The 21,909-nt window shown below is 41.2% G+C and overlaps 1 protein-coding gene across 1 annotated transcript in view; it reads left to right on the forward strand.

Annotated features, from left to right (window-relative positions):
• Nucleotides 1-21,909, forward strand: part of EXOC4 (exocyst complex component 4) — a 497,223-nt gene that overhangs the window by 44,430 nt on the left and 430,884 nt on the right. Inside the window, exons 4-6 of the mRNA XM_073652485.1 lie at nt 15,287-15,471; nt 18,399-18,505; nt 19,769-20,012. Of these exons, the coding sequence (XP_073508586.1) occupies nt 15,287-15,471; nt 18,399-18,505; nt 19,769-20,012 (536 nt within the window). The remainder of the gene's footprint in view (nt 1-15,286; nt 15,472-18,398; nt 18,506-19,768; nt 20,013-21,909) is intronic.

Below are 21,909 nucleotides of genomic sequence, written 5' to 3' on the forward strand. Positions count from 1 at the left end.
TTTCAGTTTTTGCAGGATAATCACCTGTATAGCATAGGGATGCAGCACCATCCCTGTGCTATATAGCCTGTCAGCACTGCACAGGCAGAAGATACTGGGATCGTGCACTGCGCATGATTAAAGTATCTTCCTGCTGTCTGGTGACCCGGATGTCATCATGACAGCCACGGGACCCAGCCACAGACAGGGTCACAGCATTTCGGGGGTTAATGTGCTGGGAGCGGTCCCGCACTCCCAGCACATAGCATTGGGTGTCAGTAGACACCCGGCGGCGATTCCACCCACACAGCCTGTGTGCGGGCGGAACCGCCGATGCGTACTAATACGTATCTGGTCCATAAGGCCCAGGGCACAGATATTAGTACGTATCATGTCAGAAAGGGGTTAAAGCACGTATTGGTACTTTTGGCAGTGTGGACTGATGTCAAGTCCTGCTGGAGAATGACATTTCCATCTACAAAAAGCTTGTCGGCAGAGGGAAGCATGAAGTGCTCTAAAATTTCCTGGTAGATGGCTGCGCTGACTTTGGTCTTGATAAAACACAGTGGACCTACACCAGCAGATGATATGGCTCCCCAAACCATCACTGATTATGGAAATGTCACACTAGACCTCAAGCAGCTTGGATTGTGGCCTCTCCATCCTTCCTCCAGACTCTGGGACCTTGATTTCCAAATGAAATGCAAAACTTACTTTCATCTGAAAACAACACCTTGGACCACTGATCAACAGTCCAGGTCTTTTTCTCCTTGGCCCAGGTAAGACGCTTCTGATGTCTACGAGTCATGAGTGGTTTGACACAAGGAATGCGACACTTGTAGCCCATGTCCTGGATACGTCTGTGTGTGGTGGCTCTTGAAGCAATGACTCCAGCAGCAGTCCACTCCTTGTGAATCTCCCACAAATATTTGAATGGCCTTTTCTTAACAATCCTTTCAAGGCTGCGGTTATCCCGGTTGCTTGTGGACCTTTTTCTACCACACTTTTTCCTTCCACTCAACTTTCCATTAATATGCTTGGATACAGCACTCTGTGAACAGCCAGCTTCTTTAGCAAATGACCTTTTGTGGCTTTGGCTTACCCTCCTTGTGGAGTGTGTTAATGACTGCCTTCTGGACATCTCTCGAGTCAGCAGTCTTCCCCATGATTGTGGAGCCTACTGAAACAGACTAAGGGACCTTTTTAAACGCATCGGAAGCCTTTGCAGGTGTTTTTTGTAGTTATTCTAATTTACTGAGATAATAACTCTAGTGTTTTCATTGGCTGTAAGCCATAATCATCAACATTAACAGAAATAAACACTTGAAATAGATCACTCTGTGTGTAATGACTCTATATAATATATGAGATTCACTTTTTGAATTGAAGAACTGAAATAAATTAACTTTTTGATGATATTCTAATTTAGTGAGAAGCACCTGTATATTATATAAGTGTACATATGTACACACACACGTGACTGAACAGATTTTTATATTTATATAATGCACATACATACATACATACGCACACATACTCCTGTTCATGTTGTCTTCTGTCTCAAAGCTGTGCAGTCTCATGGTGCTGATACATGGTCGTGTGTAAGGGTTAAAGGTTTGTGTAGCAGAAGTAAAATCCTATGATGTACACCTCTGGAAGGCAGCCGCACACTAAGGCTTAACTCTGGGTTCATTAATTGACACAACTCTCAAGTTTGCTGCATCACCTTTGGCGCAGTCATCTCTTTATATTCAGTTCACATTAATTGAAGTAATTTTGCCACTGAAGCGTGTTTCAGACCTCTGCATTTAAATTGAAATTTTAATTCCCTTATTGTCTGCGAGAGACGGCTGAAGATGGCTTGTTGCAGGTTTCATTATCACTCGGAACACTCCAGCTGCTGCTTCTAATGTACAATGACTGATTAATGCCAGGAAGAATTATTAAAAGAAGAATGGCAGCTTTTTCCCAGTTGGATGGGGTAAACATGAAGTAGTATTTTGACAGCTTTATGGAGCTGGTTTTACCCTCCGTCTGCTGTAGTTCAGTGAAATTATAGCAGACGTTCAGTTTTATGTGCAAACTATTGCGAGAGGCAGAAGCAAACAAAGCCAGTGTTTTGTGATTCCAGCTTTTGTCTGCTTCTAGCATGCTTGTAAGAATCCACAGAGGATTTTTAACAGAATATAAGTGATTTTAATGGAATTTTCTCATCTTATAAATTGATAATATATTGCTAGGGTTATGTCAAAAATGTATAAATGGTGGGGGCACTAGGTCTGGAAAACCTTCCCCCTGTTCCTGAAAAATTAAAGCACTGTTCCTCCTTCATTATTTTTCCTTTTCACAGTGGCATTCTGGCCACCCGCTGTGCTGGGTAGTGCTGAGTCAGACAGCTGGAGCCTCCTGCACAGTGCTGTGACTGCAGCCCCTTATAGCTTCTAGCTGCTGCGCCTGGCACTGCAGGGCCGTGCTGCGCAGTCCGTTTCAAGTAAATGGGACCAGGCTCACCCACTGCAACAATGTCAGTCTTCTTTCTTGTGACATTGATGGATTTTTTGATATTGATGGACTTCTGGGTAAAAAACCCTGAGATGTTCTTGATATACAGTGGGTACAGAAAGTATTCAGACCCCTTTAAATTTTTCACTCTTTGTTTCATTGCAGCCATTTGGTAAATTCTAAAAAGTTCCTTTTTTTTCTCATTAAAGTATACACTGTACGCCATCTTGACTGAAAAAAAAAACAGAAATGTAGACCTTTTTGCCAAGGATTAATAAAGTCCTGCATGCAGCAACAACATAAAATCTGGTCAAGCTCACAAGAGCTTGTTCACAGACTGCATTTTTGCTGTTTTTTTTAGGCACAGAAAAAAATTGTTTTACAGTGCCAGCAAAGTGAATGAGATTTCTGAAATGATATGAACATGCTGCTTATTTTTTTTTGCAGACTTCAACTATCAGTGTTTTTTCAAAACTGCAGCATCTCAATTCTTTCATCAGTTTTGTGATACTATCACAAATTCAAATTAATGGGAAAAAAATGAATATAAAACCCCCAAACGGGTAAAAAAATGCATGTATTTTATACATCGTTTTCCTTTCAACACTTGATTTTTACTGCAGAAAAAGCTGCTGCAAATACTCAACCTGTGCACATAGCCTAAAAGTCCTGGCTTCCGACCTATCGTCACCGCTACTTACAGTGTTCAGCTCACAGTAGCTGATGAGTGTGAGTACTCCGCTCTGAACACTGTAATTTAGGGTTTGTTCACAAGACCAAATTTTCAGTCTGAATGCAGAGCTACCCATAAAAAAAACGGACAGCACTCAGACCAATGTTATTCATTGAGGTGCTTAATACATGACACAGTATAGTATCCCTTTTTTACAGATACTTTTCAATTCTTGAACATGGGAAACTTTAAATGGTCTTGTAAATGATTAATAGCTGCTCTAAAAAACAGATTGTATACACATTGTATACACATTGTACACGGATGACAAGGGAGAAAAAAATCATCCCGAGTTTTCTGGATGACGATTACATACGGCCATGTGAACTTGGCCTAAGAGTGAGCTTTGACAGAGGGAAATGGCAGCTGAGCTCATAGCGCTGTGCTACAATAGATAGGCTCCTGGCTCCAGAGCTCTGCTGTGAGCTGTCAATCACAGGGACTTGTACAGTCCACAGCTGATGCAACCACAGCACATGAGATGGGGGTCGGTCTCCTGTGGCACGTGTCTGCCATATTTACTTTAGTGTTGCGCTCTGACACATTGCTCACAAGCAAATATGAGTAATAAAAAACTATTACTCCAGTTAATTTTATACCAATAATTGATTAAAAAAAATATTTCCTATTGTATTTTTTTTAAAAAAAAAATGTTCTTATGGCTTTACAGAACATAAATGAAACCATCACAGCAATTCTCATTCCCCATATCCATCAATGTCTCCCCGTCACAGCTCTGGTCTGTGTGGACAGGCTGCGGTGATGATATCATGACTACCGAGATCTTGACTGCTGCAGCCAATCACTGGTGTCTGCCAATACGGACAGCGCGAGCTGCTGAGCCCAGTGATTAAGCAGCAGCGGTCGGTACCATTGCAGCCTGTTAACAAAGACTAGAGCAAAGGCAAGGTGACAGCACTGGAATTGGTGGTCTTGAATATAGGACTTCTCAAAATAATTATATAAAAGCCTTTTTTTAACACCGTGTTGAATCCATAAAACGTTTTCACTAACTCAGTCTTGTGCAAGCAATTACTTTTTGCATTTCTCAGAATAGGAGTCAACGAACAGTCCTGATCAGTGATTGGCCGGTATCTCTGCACACTTATACAGGGAAGGCTGTCAATCACTGATGAGGTCCACCTACTTGACTCCTAATCCCAGAATGAGTATACATTCTGAATACAGTTCAAGTAATGCTAAATCTATTCCTAATTATCTATAAATCTGCTCCGCTCCTGCTACTCTCCAACAAAATGCCCAGAAATCATGATGCACTTGCATGGTGAGAGGTTTCTTTTAATGAATTAAATGAGGCCATGGAAATGTCTTAATTTTTGCCTTTAATTAATACCAAGGCTATTTTTTTTTCATTATAGTGCTAAATAATCATTTATGCATGAAATTCTATAACCCCCTGAGAGTTGCAAGTTTGCTGAACCCGCTCCTAATTATACATAAGAACAGTAGTTTTAACACCACTGACAAGTATTCTTGTGCCTATATGTGTCTAATTGTAGCCCCCCCCACCCTTTCTCTGCCTGCATCTTTCACTTCCCATTATCATTACGGATGCCCATTACCTCTATCTTCTCCTAGGTTGCCTTCATTTGCATTCATACATTCTTGACCCCCAACTCATTCGCCCTTTCGCTTAATTCAGCAGCACACGCTGTATTTCCCTAGAGCATGATCACCCAAGTGTTAGCTCATCCAATAAGGGATTTTCAATTGAATGAATACAGATTAATTAAAAACCTGTAGGTAGTTATGTCTGATATCACAGTGGTACTGGGTATCGTTTCTCTTATGACCCTTTACCCACCAGATGGGTCCTGGAAGGTTAATACGGTTTGATACTGAAGTGGTGAGAAAAGATTCACTTATTGCCTGGTTTTAATTTGTTCTCTGATTGCTCTACAGAGTCCTTCTATGTAATTTGGTAGCGCATGGGGTGATCACACGTTTGCCTTCCATGTCTCATATCGTAATCAGCAGTAACTTTCTATCTAGTGGAAATTGAAGTTGTTTCAATGTTTCTTTTATCCGTTGTTTTGCTCTGTTCTTATAATTTCATTTGCAGTATTGTTTGCATACTTTATTATTGAGTGTCTTTGTGTTAAGCATTTTAGTGGGAATTTATCATGATGGGAATTTTTCAACTTTCAAATGTAAATGTATCAATGTCGCACAATGTATGATAAATATGGCGGATCTTCACATATAATCTTTCCTTAGCTGTTTTCCACTTTTATGCCACACCTCTACTGGAGTTAGAAATGTGATTATTTTTTTTTTTTTTTTATTATTATTATTTATTTATTATTATTTTTTTTTTATTAAGTCAGAATTTTCAAATTTGTCCAACAGTTTATTTGTTTGGCTAACCATGTCCATTTTCTTCAGCCAAGAGTGTCTGTCGTAAAATATCTAATAGTCACACGTTTTTTTCCACAAAAATCGGCTTGTGAAAAAAGCTAAAATTCCACATTGGACTCCGACTTTTATTTTTTCACATGCTAATGCTGACTCCTTTTATAAATGCCCATTATTCAGAACAAAACCCTAATCGTATTCAAAGACCGTTTTAACTAAGAGCTTTGGAGCAGCATGAAAACGTGATAATTATCGATCATGTCAAGAACACCTTGGTTATCAGTGTTTTTTTGCTAAATAGGGGCCTTATGACCCCCCACAACCCATTCCCATACACTTTAAATAGCTGTAGGACCATCATTTGGCCAACCTCTATCTCCCCCAACCCTCCCATACCCAGGAGCAATTGTTTTGCTGAGTGCTCCTGGGTTCTTCCTGAGAGCTGCTGCCAAACATCTCTGTGGGTGACTTATTTTTTAAAGAACTAAGGTATTGGCTGTCTGAAATTGGACATGCTGAATCTTAATTTTTCCTTTGTTCATCTGTCATGGGGTCCCCATACACATAAGACTGTCTTGACATACCGTTCAATATCCTTGGGTTTGGCTGATATTAGTCTACTAAGTATGGGGGCAATTAGCTTGCTAGCGCATACAATAAAATTATTTTGTTAGCCTTTCCAAACTTTTTCTAAGTTCCTATGAGAGATAATTACAGAGCATGTTTTCAGAACAGAGAATCTGTTATGGATTCCTTTTAGCAGCACTATATTTAAGAAAATCAGCAGCATAAATTGACCATCTCTGTGGATTTGATTTTTTTTTTTTTTGCAAAGGATAAAATATTTTGTAAATCCAAAAAATACCCTCTACAATATCCACACGATTTGGTGCAAAGTATGCTGCTGCAGTAATGCTACAGCGGATATATCTTGTGCAGATGTACCATAAAACAGCAACATCTAATAGGAAATCTTGCTTTCTACTAATTTTAGAAAAAATTCCCAAATTGTAGAAGAGGATTTTTTTCCTAGATAAATGGTGACCGCACTCCTTTTTAATTTTTTTTATTATTATAATAAATGCTCACCCTTATACTGTTTTCTTAGCGTTCAGTCTTCTAAGGCCACTAAAACAATGAAGGTTGGTCCTTGTCTTGGAGAAGGTCTGTAATTTTATTTGCATAAGCTAAGCACATGAGATATGAGCTGTGATTTATAAGAAAAGACTAGCCAATTTACATTAGAAAATCTTTTTATGGATGTGATTACGATTTGCAAGTGTATCCAAGGTCAGTACAAGGTGACTGCATCCGAGCATGTACGATGTGCAGGAATTGAATGTGCTGTTTGACCAGTTTAGTACATGATCTAACTAAAGCTATGTTCATTTTGCCTTTTAGAATTCCGTTTGTCTCTTCTATTTTAGGAACAGACAAACTGATCTAATTCAAAATTCATTACATTCGAAGCAAGGGGGTTCCTTCGATTATTAAGGGGTCTGTTTTAGGTTTTGTTGTGTCCGTTTTTAGAACAGGAAAAAACGCAGCGTACTTAAGATTTTATTGTAGTTATAAAAACTGACATAAAACAAAACTCAGACCACATAATAATCTGTGGGGCCCCTCTGCTTCTGTTTGCACCTTTCATACAATTGATTGGTTTCCTAACAATGGAACAGACAAATGGAATGTCAAAATACAACTGTGAAGGTGTCCTAAAGAAAAATTGGTCTAGCCCCTTAATCAACATCAGAATGCCTTTTTTTGGCAGTCATTAAGGGGCCTTATTCCTAAGCACCATTCTTTCCATTCTTTTATGGTGCTGAAAAACACATTAGTGCCCCTAAAAGGTGCAGGCTGATGGGGTGTCATCTGTATGCTACAACTGAAATCCTGCTGCATTAATGACCATGATTGTTGCTAGCATCAATCATGGTTCTTTAACGCACTAGATGGTGCTGTCAGTAGTATCAGTGGCATCTAGAAGGTTAACAAAGGGTGCGTGGTCCCTATTTCACCCCCATTGGCACTTCTTTGATGCGCTCAGATGGTTCCTATGGTTGTTATAACAACTTGGAGCCAAGTACTGGGCTTGGGTGGGTCCTGCCAGCTGCAGTGGTCTCTTAGGCTCTGCAGATCAAACAGGCCATGTGTCAGAACAAAACTGATTGTAGTTTCTAAGACCAGCGATCAAGGTATACAATGTTCACATCCCATTATGTATAAATAAAAAATGTACCCATAATCGGCATTGCTGCTTCCGTAATGAACCCAGCAAGAAAAAATTGTCACATTATCACTATAAAAAAACCAAAAAAAAAAAACACAGAAAATGCTGCTTTTTCCCATCTTCCTGCCACACTTTTTTTTTCTCTTTCTCAAAGGTGCAACATGGATCACCTGAAACTAATCCATCAAAATCTGTGCTTTCAACCCCGTCCGCAGCCTGGCATCCACCTTGAAACCAGGAAGAAAAAGACCCCCGGTTGCTGCCAGCACTTGTCTTGACATCAGCGGATGTCAGAGCCGGCTGGGGTCGGGGTCACGTGATGCCTGTTAACGGCCAGTGATAGCACCACTCACAGGCATTATCTGCAACGGAAGGTGTTCACAAAAAGTCTTAGGGGTCCCGGGGGGATACATTGGGGGGGGGGGGGTAGTCTAAAGTAGTGGACAACCTCTTTAACAACACAAGCTGGATACAATGTGTTGTGCATTAAAATTCCATATTTGCAGTCATCACTCTGCAGCATAATTATTTTTGAAAACACCTGTGGGGTCAAAATTTGTCTCTACACCCATAGAAAAAATGACTATTGAAGTTGTATGGGGCTAACCTGTAACACTAAATACAACCTGAGTCCTTTAATCTTGTATAGCGACTTAACTTGGTACATTGATAACAGGACAAACTGATGTCTATGAAAGTTGACTCCTGGAATAGTCTTTCTTGCCCTATCGCTGAACTTTGGAGGCCATGACCTCGATTCATCAAGAAGCGTTTTGTACCTCAGTCTTGATTGAACAGTGCCAACTTCATTTGGCATGCACCATTTATTGCATTTGGCCATCTTTTAGGTGCCGTGCACCATAGACTGACATGTATCCTAGTTATGGATTGGCATACATTTCTGTAATAATAATGGCGACAACTGATGAATTGGGGGACAAAAGGTTCAAGAATAGCACTGGGGATAACAGTCCCAAAAGATCAGTGTGTTATATTGTGTAGACATAATCTGTTGAAACCAGCCAGTGATTTAGCTAAAGAATCATCATATTGAGATTAACAAAAAAAAAAAAAAAGATTTTTAAGAAAAAATGAATAAAATGTTGGCCTAAGTTTTGGAGGATGTAATAATATTCAATAAGTCTTTGGTAGGAATACAATTTCAAGTCTACAGTAACCAGATGAGAAGAGAATAATGGTGCAAGTAAATGACCGTATCTAATAAATGCATCGGCTAGAACATTTGTTTATAATTTCATGCCAAATGTTCTTTTCCACTCACTTTCTCCTGATTGCTTTACAACAATGCCAGAATGTTAATACAAATAATTAGCCTTTTGTCTAAACAGTTTCCATATTGACACAGAATATAAATTCTAGTTTAAAGCCGATTTCTTTAGTTGGAAGCAAAATGTGTTCCTTTCATTCTTTCTATACTTAGCTTTTTAAGTGATAAAATGACAATATAAGCCCATGCCACCTTCCTCTCTGACCTGTGAATGTTGACCTGAGCTATAGATGTACATATAAAAAGAGATTTCTATCGTTCTGCAAAAGGAATCAGAGTGAATTGCCAGAGCAACAGCTAGGACAACATTTCTCCTTCAAGAGGATCACAGATTTGGATTTTACAGGATGCCAGCTTAAGGGACCGTGGCACCTGCCTGGAGAAATACAGATCTGCTCCATTATCACAGAACCCATGGATACTTTTGGGGTAGCCAGGTTGGGACCCTCTGGTCACCTGGAACACATGGATACTCTCGGAGAAAGCCAGGTTGGGACCCTCCGGTCACCTGGTTCCATGAATATATTCAGAGAAGCCAGGTAGGGACCCTCTGGTCTCCTGGCCACTTACCTCAATGGATTTTCAGCCTCCTAACTTATCGTTACCTCCTCTCTGTGGGTGCCCGCCAAAATTGGAGTGCCACTGGTTTCGGTGGTTGGCCCTGGAAGCCCCAAAGAAGCAACTGCTCAAATACCGGAGAGTCAGCGGAAGGGTGAGACTCTAATTTGCACCATCTTGGTTATTTTGCTGGGACTGTTGTATATTTTATTGTCTTTTTGGTGGTTCAATAAAGTATTGCCACACTGTTTTGTCTGAGTAGTATTATGCCCACGGGAGACCCCTGTGTCTCCACAGTTGGGTTATAGAAAAAAATATATATATCCCAATCTCTGATGATTCCCCAGTGCACCATCAAATCCATCATAATCAAATGTAAAGAACATGGTACCTCAAAAACTTGCAAAGAGCGGGCAGCCCACTAAAACTTTCAGTCCGGGCAAGGAGGGTATTAATCAGAGAGGCAGCACAGAGACCAAAGTTAACCCTGAAGGAGCTGCAGAGTTCTCAAGCAAAGACTGGACTATCTGTCCATACCACCACAATAAGCCATACACTTCATAGAAGTAGCCTTTATGGAAGAGTTGGCAGAAAAAGCCTTTACTTACTTACACACAAAAGTTGTAAGGCTCGTTTTGAGTTTGCCAAAAGACATGTGGGAGACTTCCCAAATATATGGAGGAAGGTGCTGTAGTCAGATAAGATCAAAATTGCACTTTTTGGCCACAAAGGTAAATACTATGTCTGGCGCCAAAGCAACAAAACTCATGACCTCAAGAACACCATCCCCACAGTCAAATTTGGTGGCAGAATCATGCTGTGGGGATGTTTTTCGGCAGTAATGAAATGGTCCGAGTCATGTAGAATACAAATCTGTGTCTCTTTAGGTAAAATCCATGCTTCCAAGCTGATGGTCTCAGAGTCGGTGTGTCCTCTTGCTGCTCCTTGATTCTCTGTGTTTTAAGTCTGACTGCTACAGAAGCACATATTCCTTAAAAATAGTTGCAGTTGTCTGTGCAAGTACACATTCACAGGTAAGGTGCTAGGGAGGGCATTACTCAGGTCTTATTGTTTGAGCTAATCATTTTACATAGTTGGTATCACAGGGAGCTCTTGTAAATAAACATCTAGCTGACTTAGTATAATATGTAATTAGCATAGTAACAAACAACATTGTTCACCAAACCAAGAGGAGACAGCAATCAGGGTTATACAAATACTGGTCTGTCCTTTAGAAATACACAAAAATGTACAAGTCAATTTAAACACAATAGTGTATTTCTCTTGGATTAACAAATTTAATCGTCTGGCTAATTAAGATTGTAGGCTGTATCGTCACACCACTGTATATGGTTTATAGCTTCCTGGCTCCTGTAAACCCAGTGAACCATTTTCTATTAAGAACTGAATAAGCAATAGGTTAAATTTTATTAAAATTATTTATCTTGTTAAACAATGCACCTTTGCACCAAGAAACTGTTAGCTAAGGTAAGGTACCCTTAATCTAAGGCCTCATTCACATGTTGGTATTTGGTCAGTATTTTGCATCAGTGTTTGTATACCAAAATCAGAAGTTGTACTTATAGAAAAAACTATCCAGTCATGGCTGAAAGTGTTGGCACCCTTGAAATTATTCCAGAAAATGAAACATTTGTCCCAGACAATTACAGATGTTTTGTTATACACGCGTTTATTTCCTTTGTGTGTACTGGAACTACACAAAAAGAACAAGCAAAAGAAAAAAAGGCAAATTGAACATCATTTCAATCAAAACCCCAAAAATGGGCCAGATTAAATTATTGGCACCCTCAACTTAATATTTGTTTGCACACCCTTTGGAATAAATAACTGTAATCAATCGCTTTCTATAATCCTCAACAAGCTTCTACAACTCTCAACTGGAATTTTGCACCACTCTTCTTTTGCAAATTGCTCAAGGCTCTCATATTTAAAGGGCGCCTTCTCCCAACAGCAATTTTAAGATCTCTCCACAGGTGTTCAATGTGATTTAGAACCGAACTCATTGCTGGACACTTCAGAACTCTCCAGTGCTTTGTTTCAGTCCATTTCTAGGTGCTTTTTGAAGTAAGTTTGGCATTGTCCTGCTGGAAGACCCATGACCTAGGAATCAAACCCAGCTTACGGACACTGAGCACTACATTGCAACCCAAAATCCGTTTGTAATCTTCAGATTTCATGATGCCTTGCACACAGTCAAGGCACCCAGTGCCAATGGCAGCAATTCAACCCCAAAATATGTTTGAACCTCCACCATATTTGACTGTAGGCCTCATTCTGTTTTCGGTAAACAAAAGAAGACTTTATCAAAAAGCTCTACCTTGGTCTCATCTGTCCACAAGATGCTTTACCAAAAGGATTTTGGCTTACTCACGTACATTTTAGCAAACTGCTTTCTAGCATTTTCATGTCTGTGTCAGCAGTGGGGTCTTCCTGGGTCTCCTGCCATAGTGTTTAATTTTTTTCAAATGTCGACGGATAGTTTGAGCTGATACTGATGCACCCTTAGCCTGCTGGACAGCTTGAATTTCTTTGGAACTTGTGTGTGAATGAGCCCTTACTCCTGCCTGTCCGCGGTGCTTGGCAGCCAAATATATAAATAAATAAATTTATAAATATATATATTATATTTGGCTGCCAAGTGCATATATATACGCGCACACACACACACACACACACACACACACACACACACACACACACACACACACACACACACACACACACAGCTCAAAAAAATAAAGGGAACACTTAAACAACAGAATATAACTCCAAGTAAGTCAAACTTCTGTGAAATCAAACTGTCCACTTAGGAAGCAACACTGATTGCCAATCAATTTCACATGCTTTTGTGCAAATGGAATAGACAATAGATGGAAATTATTGGCAATTATCAAGACACCCTCAGTAAAGGAGTGGTTCTGCAGGTGGGGACCACAGACCACATCTCAGTTCCAATGCTTTCTGGCTGATGTTTTGGTCACTTTTGAATGTTGGTTGTGCTTTCACACTCGTGGTAGCATGAGACGGACTCTACAACCCACAGAAGTTGCTCAGGTAATGCAGCTCATCCAGGCTAGCACATCAATGCGAGCTGTGGCAAAAAGTTTTGCTGTGTCTGTCAGCATAGTGTCCAGAGGCTGGAGGCGCTACCAGTAGACAGGCCAGTGCACCAGGAGACGTGGAGGGGGCTGTAGGAGGGCAACAACCCAGCAGCAGGACCGCTACCTCTGCCTTTGTGCAAGGAGGAAGAGGAGGAGCACTGCCAGAACCCTGTAAAATTACCTCCATCAGGCCACAAATGTGCATGTGTCTGCACAAATGGTTAGAAACCGACTCCATGAGGGTGGTATGAGGGCCCGACGTTCACAGATGTGGGTTGTGCTCACAGCCCAACACCGTGCAGGACACTTGGCATCTGCCACAGAACACAGTGATTGGCAAAGTCGCCACTGGCGCCCTGTGCTCTTCACAGATGAAAGCAGGTTCACACTGAGTACTTGTGACAGATGTGACAGAGTCTGGAGACGCCGTGGAGAGCGATCTGCTGCCTGCAACATCCTTCAGCATGACCGGTTTGGCAGTGGGTCAGTAATGGTGTGTGGTGGCATTTCTTTGGAGGGCCGCACAGCCCTCCATGTGCTCGCCAGAGGTAGCCTGACTGCCATTAGGTACCGAGGTGAGATCCTCAGACACCTTGTGAGACAATATGCTGGTGCGGTTGGCACCTAATGCAGGACAATGCCAGACCTCATGTGGCTGGAGTGTGCCAGCCGTCCTGCAAGATGAAGGCATTGAAGCTATGGACTGGCCCGCCCGTTCCCCAGACTTGAATCCGATTGAGCACATCTGGGACATCATGTCTCGCTCCATCCACCAACGTCATGTTGCGCCACAGACTGTCCAGGAGTTGGCGGATGCTTTAGTCCAGGTCTGGGAGGAGATCCCACAGGAGACCATCCGCAACCTCATCAGGAGCTTGCCCAGGCATTGTAGGGAGGTCATACAGGCACGTGGAGGCCACACACAATACTGAGCCTCATTTTGACTTGTTTTAAGGACATTACATTAAAGTTGGATCAGCCTGTAGTGTGTTTTTCCACTTTAATTTTGGGGGTGACTCCAAATCCAGGCCTCCATTGGTTAATAAATTTGATTTCCATTGATGATTTTTGTGTGATTTTGTTGTCAGCACATTCAACTTTGTACAGAACAAAGTATTCAATGAGAATATTTCATTCATTCACATCTAGGATGTGTTATTTGAGTGTTCCCTTTAATTTTTTGAGCAGTGTAAATATATTTGTATTTCCTCTCCATTCAGAGGTTAATCAGTGGTGTGTATAATGAATCTTCAGGAAGTGTCCCCATTTGTTGCTCCCACACAATCAGTGCATGGCTTCTCAGTTATGGTGTTAATAAGCAGCCAGTTTTTATAAATCAAAGTTAGATCTTGAATGGACACATTATGGGTGCTTGAAGGACTCTGTCACCAGATTTTTGCTATCTCATTTGAGAACAGCATAGTGTAGAAAGAGAGACCCTTATTCCAGCGATGTATCACTTTACTAGGGGCAGAAGTTGTGATACAATCAAGAGTTTTTAAATGTAGTATGTAGCAGAGCTCAGAAAGCTAATCTTGCCCATACTACAGCTTTTTGTGTATATTGACCGCTGCTAATCATTGGTGGGTGTGGAGTTGGACCAGGTTTCACGTGGGCACCAGTCATGGCAGTGATTATCTCCTGCTGATAAAACATTTGTTGCATTGAAACAACAGCATAAGCTGAGTAATTCATCACACACTCTTGGATGTGAAGATGGCAAAATTACTTTATTTAGTGCAAAAAAACATGCAAAACTAAGTCAATGGTGCTGGGAGGTGAGCGACAGACTTAAGACGTTTTGACCCTTCCTGGCTCTTTGTCACAATAGTTGCTTTAGTTGATGTAGCTGAGCGGTGCTCCCGAGCCTGGGTCAATCGCGTGCCAAATCTGTAAATAACAGTGACAATAAATTGTCCAGGACTCCCAGAAATATCAACCAAATCAGTCTATATCAGTGAGTCTAGTGGACTTTAGTCTATGATGTGTGTGTGGGGTGGGGTCTTCCGAATATGTCATCAGTATCACAGTCCTGGATGTTCCCTTTAAGATCTCGGTGCCAGATACCACAGAACTCTTGTGGAGTCCATACCTTGACTGCTTAGATCTGTTTTGGCATCATAAAGGGAATACACAATACTCAACATGTGGTTTCAATGTTATAGCTGACTGACGTACATTGTGTGCACTATGCTCATATTGTAAATTACTTTCTCGTTTATTTACCTTTTCAGCTTTTTGATGTCCATATCGTTCACTACAGGGCTGTTATTAGTGAAGTGATCCGGTGTTTACCTCCTTGTGCGTCCTTTCTCCATGCCTCAATTATGTTTTGTTTTTTTTAATCCAAACATTATGTGCATTTTATTATTTTTTCATTCCTGCACAACTTCCAGCTCTTGTATGGGAGGACTTATTAAAATATTATGAACCGAAAAAATACTGAACAATCAACATGCACATTTATATAGCTTGCTTATGTTTTTGTTTTGGACTAGGTGTCTGCAGTGGACTCGCTGGAAGGACCCCTACTACAGGTGGAAGGTCTCAGCGACCTGCGTCTTGAACTTCACAGTAAGAAGATGAACTTGCACTCCGTTCTGATTGATGAGCTGCATCGTCACCTGTACATTAAATCCACCAGTCGTGTTGGGCAGTGGAACCAGGACAAGAATAGAAGCGGGTATGGTGACAAATTATAGCCTAAATGTGTTTTATTATTTTTAAACTGGTTAAGATTCCAGTATTGGAGAGACGTGGCTGCTACCGAGCTGCTTTTCTCCATCTCTGATGCCATCAGAGTACCAATCCAGTTTAAGATAAACATCCAAGTGCTGTCGGACATTCTGGTAGTTCTGGATCCACTCACACAGTCAATGTATAGCATCTCTAGCAATCCATCTTGCACATGTTTTTGCCCAAAGTCAATTTGGGAGTTTTTCGAGGACAGAGAAAGAATGATGAGCCTTTGAAGAGTTCTCTGTGACTTTTTATCGCAAAAAGTCGTACATTTCCTAAAATTTCGCAAAAATTGCTTTAGAATAACTGGTGTACATTTGCAACAAATTTGGCAACTTTTTGAAAAGTTGTAAATGATGAACAAGGTGAAAAAATCTACAAACCTTAGAGTTTTTCCACTCCTAGTTGAACCCCTTTCATAAGTCCTAACTCTTCCTAACAATCAGTTTTCTAATATACTTTTATTACCTGCGCTGCTTTTGTAAGCACATCTTTGTGTGGGTCATATAGTCCTCTGTTGTCATGCAGGTTCTGCTACTTCCGATCTAGGAACCGGGATCTGATGAAATGTGAAGAGGACATCATTGGTGGCGGCAGGGCTACCTTTCAATGCTTGACAGCAGTCTGACCAAACATGCTCAGATCACAATCTTCACTCTCCTCCTCTAGTTGGATCCTTCTGAAGCTGACAAGTGCTGCTTGTTATTAGAAAGCATATTACAGCCCTTTTCAGCTGAAGGGGCTGGCGCTTCAAAGCATCAGAAGGATCCAAGCAGAGGAGGAGAGCGAAGCCTGATCTGACACTGCTGATGCTTTGGAGCGCTGGCACTTTGGCTGAAAAGCAATGCGTTGTGCTGCTTGTCATTATAAAGCGTATCACAGGGCTTGTCAGCTGAGGGGCCAGCACTCCAAAGCATTAGCAGAGTCACGCATGACATCCAAGCAGAAGAGGAGAGTGAAGTCTGTGATCCACCGACTCCTTCCTCAGGATACCCATACATAACCAAATGATTATGTATGGTTGTCCTGAGGAAGGAGTCGATGGACTCTGAAACGCGTAGACAATAAACCTACATTTTTATCCATACTAATGGTTTGTCCTGACTCCAGAGAGCGCAGAAACAACTTCCTTTCCCAGCATCTATCTCTGTATGACAACAGAGGAATATATGACCCACACAGAGAAGCGCTCACAGAAGCAAGTATATTAGAAAACTGTTAGGAACAGTTAGGACATATGAAAGGATGTCAAAAGTAGTGGAAGACCCCTTTAAAGTCCATCCACGATGGCAAACAAACAAGCGAACGCATATAAAATGAACCTTGAAAGATGCTCAAAGTAAAAGAATTGGGGGCAAATGAAAAACAGACAAGAAAATTACAAAAAAAAGTGGAGATGCATTGATGGATCGGCCCTTGGTGTCCTTTTATGAATCCAATTAAATCCAGACATTTTAGACTATTAGCTCAGATCATAGTTAACCTGTATATGTATGGCTTTATTCTACCTTCATTAAATTTGTAGCACAACTGGTATGCTGTCTACATAACTAGTATGATTTCCTCTAAAATATCCTTTAATTAAGAAATACATTGTGGTATTGTTTGAGTGGAGCATAGTTCCGTTGTGACATTTTTTTCTGATGCTTTTAATTTGAGGGCATTACCCTCAGGAGCTGTATTATCATATAAGGTCACCAGTCAGCACATATTGAAGCTGTAGAATCTCCTTCATTTTCCAAGGGAAATCAGTCAGCCAAGAAGTACACAGAATGCTGATGTAGCCATTTCTTCAGAGTTTGCTGCACTGCAAATCTAATAGATGTTGGAGGACTCTTACTGAGTGCACAAGACGAATTACAAATGGATCCTTCGATTTGCAGATGGTTTGATATGGTGTTCACATCCTTATGTGTTAAGAAGATATTCTAAACTAAATTCTGTGTGTCAGGTTCCCAATAGTGCGCATGTATATTTTATATATATATATTCACATAGATTTGTAGTATTCTTTTATTAAAAGGAACCTGACCACAAATCTTCATATTTATTTTTTAAATTGGCACTGATTTTTTATGTTAAAATACGTATTTAAACAAAAAAATAGAAATTTTGCAGTGGCAGCCACATGGTAAAAAGAGACCGTACATCTCTCCTTTCTGACCAGGCAGCACTCTGTACGGTCTCTTTTTACCATGTGGCTGCCACTGCAGCACTTGGATTGCTTTTTCGGTTTGGTGCGAGGAGTCTTTTTTGGCTCCCTTTGTTTTCTTGCCCCATTTAGGGACGGACAGTTTTGTCCTTCTTGGATAAACACAAGTACACTCCCCTGATGAGGCCTCTCTATCAAGGCAGAAACGCGTTGGGAGGGCTGTTTTTATGGGTTTACTTTAATTAAATTAGCCTACACTTAAGTACTGCTCTTGTGAGAGCGGGAGACTAACAGGGCACGACAGAGTACATAGGGAACATTGAATTGTATTCCGGTTTCCTAACCAAGTTGCCTCGTACCCTGGACTCATCGGAAATATCAAGCCCTGGGTAAGATCGGGATTTTATTATGAGCGCTTGGCACCATGAGCACTTGAATATATTATTTATATTTTATCATATTTAATTAAAGGTTAAATTTTATTTTAGTATATTCTGGCTGTTTACTATTCTATGTCCCTAAACCAAGATCTCGAGGGACACTCTGTCTTTTTACACTTCTTTGTCCATACTCCCATGTCTATGAATGAGCAGCGTAGATAGACTTTAATTCATGCAACATGTGTCACACGCCTTTGGGGATTGTGGTGGTGTGGAGGGTTAATTGATCGTCAATTTGGATATTCAGTGATTTTCTTTCTTTTTTTTTTTATAATGCAGTTCACTTCCAAAAGATTCCCCGCTTCCCCTTCTTGATGTCACAAACTTGTCTACTCCACGCAAGTTCCTAGATACTTCTCAGTTTGGCTCTCCGGGCTGCTCCACTGGTAGGATATTGTGATGGTTATTTGCCCGATTTTTTATGTTGTATGTCTAAAACATTTAAAAGAAAACTCCAGTGACACAGGATTTTCTATTACACTTCTTTCTTAGGGTGTTCTTCATATTGATTTCGCTCAGGACTTTGCTATTTGCTCTTTAAATGGGTCGTCCACTTTCTCTTTCTCTGACCAGCTCTTCTGTCCATGCAATGGCTGCTGGTGGAGGAGCATGTCACCAGACCTGTCCATCAGCCTCCTCCAGTAGTAAAACAGCTTTCCCATGTTAGGTGTTTTACAATTGGAGGAGGCTGATGGACAGGTCTGGTCACATGCTCTTCCACCAGCATCCATTGTATGGACAGAAGAGCTGGTCAGTGCGTGAGGTAAACAGCATTAACAAGAGAAAGTGAATGCCCCCTTTAAGGCACCTTGTCATGAAATATGCTGATCCAAAACTGTATAAAGTTATGTAGTAACCTATATTATCTGTTAAAGAAGCACGCCTCCCATCAAAATTGTTATCCTCTTAATATATTGCAATCATCATATTCTATAGCACTGTGTTGCCCTTCTACCCACTTAAGGGGGTTTTCATAGATCATGGAATAATAATAATCTCAATTGGATGTATTTAGATAAAATGTTCCTGTGCTGAGATAATCTTATAAATGTGCCCCTGCTGTGTACTGTGTAATGGCTGTGTCTGACCATGCAGGAACATGGTCTGATCATACCACAGCTCCTGGGCAGGGGGGAGAAAAAGGTATACAGACAGTGGGACAGCATAGGATCACAAAAGATTCTTTCTTTGAAGTTAAAAAAAAATTAAAAACAGGCAGGGAAATGTTTTACCTCACAAAATGAATCAGCTGTGATCCTGTGCTGTAATGTCTGTATACTCTTTTGCATCCTCCCCTGCCCAGGAGCTGTGGTATGATCAGACCCTGTTCTGTACACGGTCAGACACGGCCATTACACAGGACACAGCAGGGGCACATTTATAAGATTATCTCAGCACAGAGACATTTTATTTAAACACATCAAATTGTGGAAGTTATTATTATTCCAAGATCTATTGATTAAAATGAACTTTTATTTGTGGGAAAACCCCTTTAAACCTAGTGACAAGTTCCCATTGAACAGGCTGATTTCAGACACCTAGTGTGGCACCTGGTGACTAAAATATACTGGTTCAACAGCAATATCCCGTTAATGGCTGCTTTATCTGGACCTGTGATTGTATCTCATAGCTCCTTGTTATTTTTACAGTTAAAGACCTGAGCCTTCAAGACATCAAAGAAGATCCTGATGCGGACCCTGAGGAGAACAGCACAGTATTTATGGGAGTTCTTATTAAAGGTCTAGCAAAGCTGAAAAAGATCCCGGAGACTGTGAAAGCCATAAAGGAGCGCCTAGAAAATGAGCTAAAGCAGATTGTAAAGCGTTCTACCACTCAGGTGGCAGACAGCGGCTATCAGCGAGGAGAAACCGTGACTCAGGAGAACCAGCCACGGTAAGATGTGTCCTGCAGACTTTCTAAGCAGAGTGATCAGTGTTCTACATGTTCTGCATCCCATCCCTGCACTAAGAAAACCTCTTATTCTGCTGTGGAAAAGTAACTTAACATGGAGATAAATAGTCAGGAGATTATAGACCATGTGGTGTGTTACAAAGTGGCAAAACTTCTGGAAACATGCCCACATTTTTTATGCCTTCTAATGAGGAAGAAAATATCACTTGTTATTTTCCTCTGAATGTGTCAGAATAAAAGATCTATCCACTCTGCCCAGGGAGGGTTGTGGGAAGACTTGCAAGGTGATTTCCTTACATTTTGCTCAATAAAGCCTATGTACATCATGACCACTTTCTTTCTTTTTGTTTCAATAAATCTAAAATGAAATAACTTTGCATCAGGTCTTAATCAAGAAATGCTGTTTTATTTCTACAGCTCCTGTGCAGATATGTCTACATGTTATCAAACAGCAAATACATTTTTGGTATTGTAAGCCTGCAGCCTCATATTTTCTTCCATTTGTCAAAATGGGTAGACGACGATAGGCAATCGTATAGGGGCCACCACCACAATATAGATATGGGGTGCTAGAAGGGACCATTAGCGCACATCACAATGACATGGCATTGCTAGATTTTGGGAAAAAAAAACATGATAAAACTGTGGCATGCATATGTATATTTGGGGGTCTGTTTTTATATTGGAATCTGATCTGTGGCTTGTATTTATATTAGAATCTAATATGGGGAGTGTATTTTTTGGGGGGCTGTTGGGTGAGTCTGATCTGTGGTCTGTATTTATTCAGTGGGTCTGTATTCTGTGGGTTTTAGTCTAAGGTGTGAATTGATATAGAGGTTTGGGTTTATTATGGGTCCTCATTTATTTATGGGTCTATAATCTGTGAACTGATCTGAGATATGTATTTATTCTAGATGTCATATTTACTTGGGGAACAGAGAACGGAGTCTGTATTTTTTCAGTGTCTTTGTTGTATGTATTTATTCTGGCATATTATTATTATTATTATTAATTTTTAATTATATAGCACCAGGGTAATTTGCTGCTCTTTACGTTTCAGAGGGGTCTTATACAGACAATAAAGACATAACAGAGTAAACACACCGGACCATAAGACGTACCTGGGTTTTAGAGAAGGAAAATAGGGAGCAAAAAATGTGGTCATGATGCCCTGTTAAGGGGGAGTGGGTCTGCTGCTGACACTGTTTAAGGGGTAATATCCCCTAATTCTGTTCTAATACTCCCATCCTGGTATGTTTGGCACCCCTCATCCTGGTATGTTTGGCACCCCTCATCCTGGTATGCTTGGCCCCCCTCATCCTGGTATGCAAGGCCCCCCTCATCCTGGTATGCAAGGCCCCCCTCATCCTGGTATGCAAGACCACCCTCATCCTGGTATGCATGACTCCCCTCATCCTAGTATGCTTGGCACCCCTCATCCTAGTATGCAAGGCCACCCTCATCCTGGTATGCCTGGCACCCCCTCATCCTGGTATGCCTGGCACCCCCACATCCTGGTATGCCTGGCACCCCTACATCCTGGTATGCCTGGCACCCCCACATCCTGGTATGCCTGGCACCCCCACATCCTGGTATGCCTGGCACCCCCACAACCTGGTATGCCTGGCACCCCCACATCCTGGTATGCCTGGCACCCCCACATCCTGGTATGCCTGGCACCTCCATCTCCATTACACAAAAAAATATACACTCCTACTCACCTTTCTTCTTCTGTCCTCCAGCGCTGTGTCCTCCTCTGCAGCCAGCACCGATCTCCCTATGTGAGCCGCGCATGACGTAACTGACATGCACGCTCACACAGGGAGATGCTGGGCCGAAAGAGTCACTGCTCCTCTCACCGGGACTGTGTGCGTGGGGA

Source organism: Phyllobates terribilis, unplaced genomic scaffold, assembly GCF_046119375.1.
Source record: "Phyllobates terribilis strain yellow unplaced genomic scaffold, ASM4611937v1 Scaffold_11__3_contigs__length_659146591, whole genome shotgun sequence".
NCBI lineage: Eukaryota > Metazoa > Chordata > Amphibia > Anura > Dendrobatidae > Phyllobates > Phyllobates terribilis.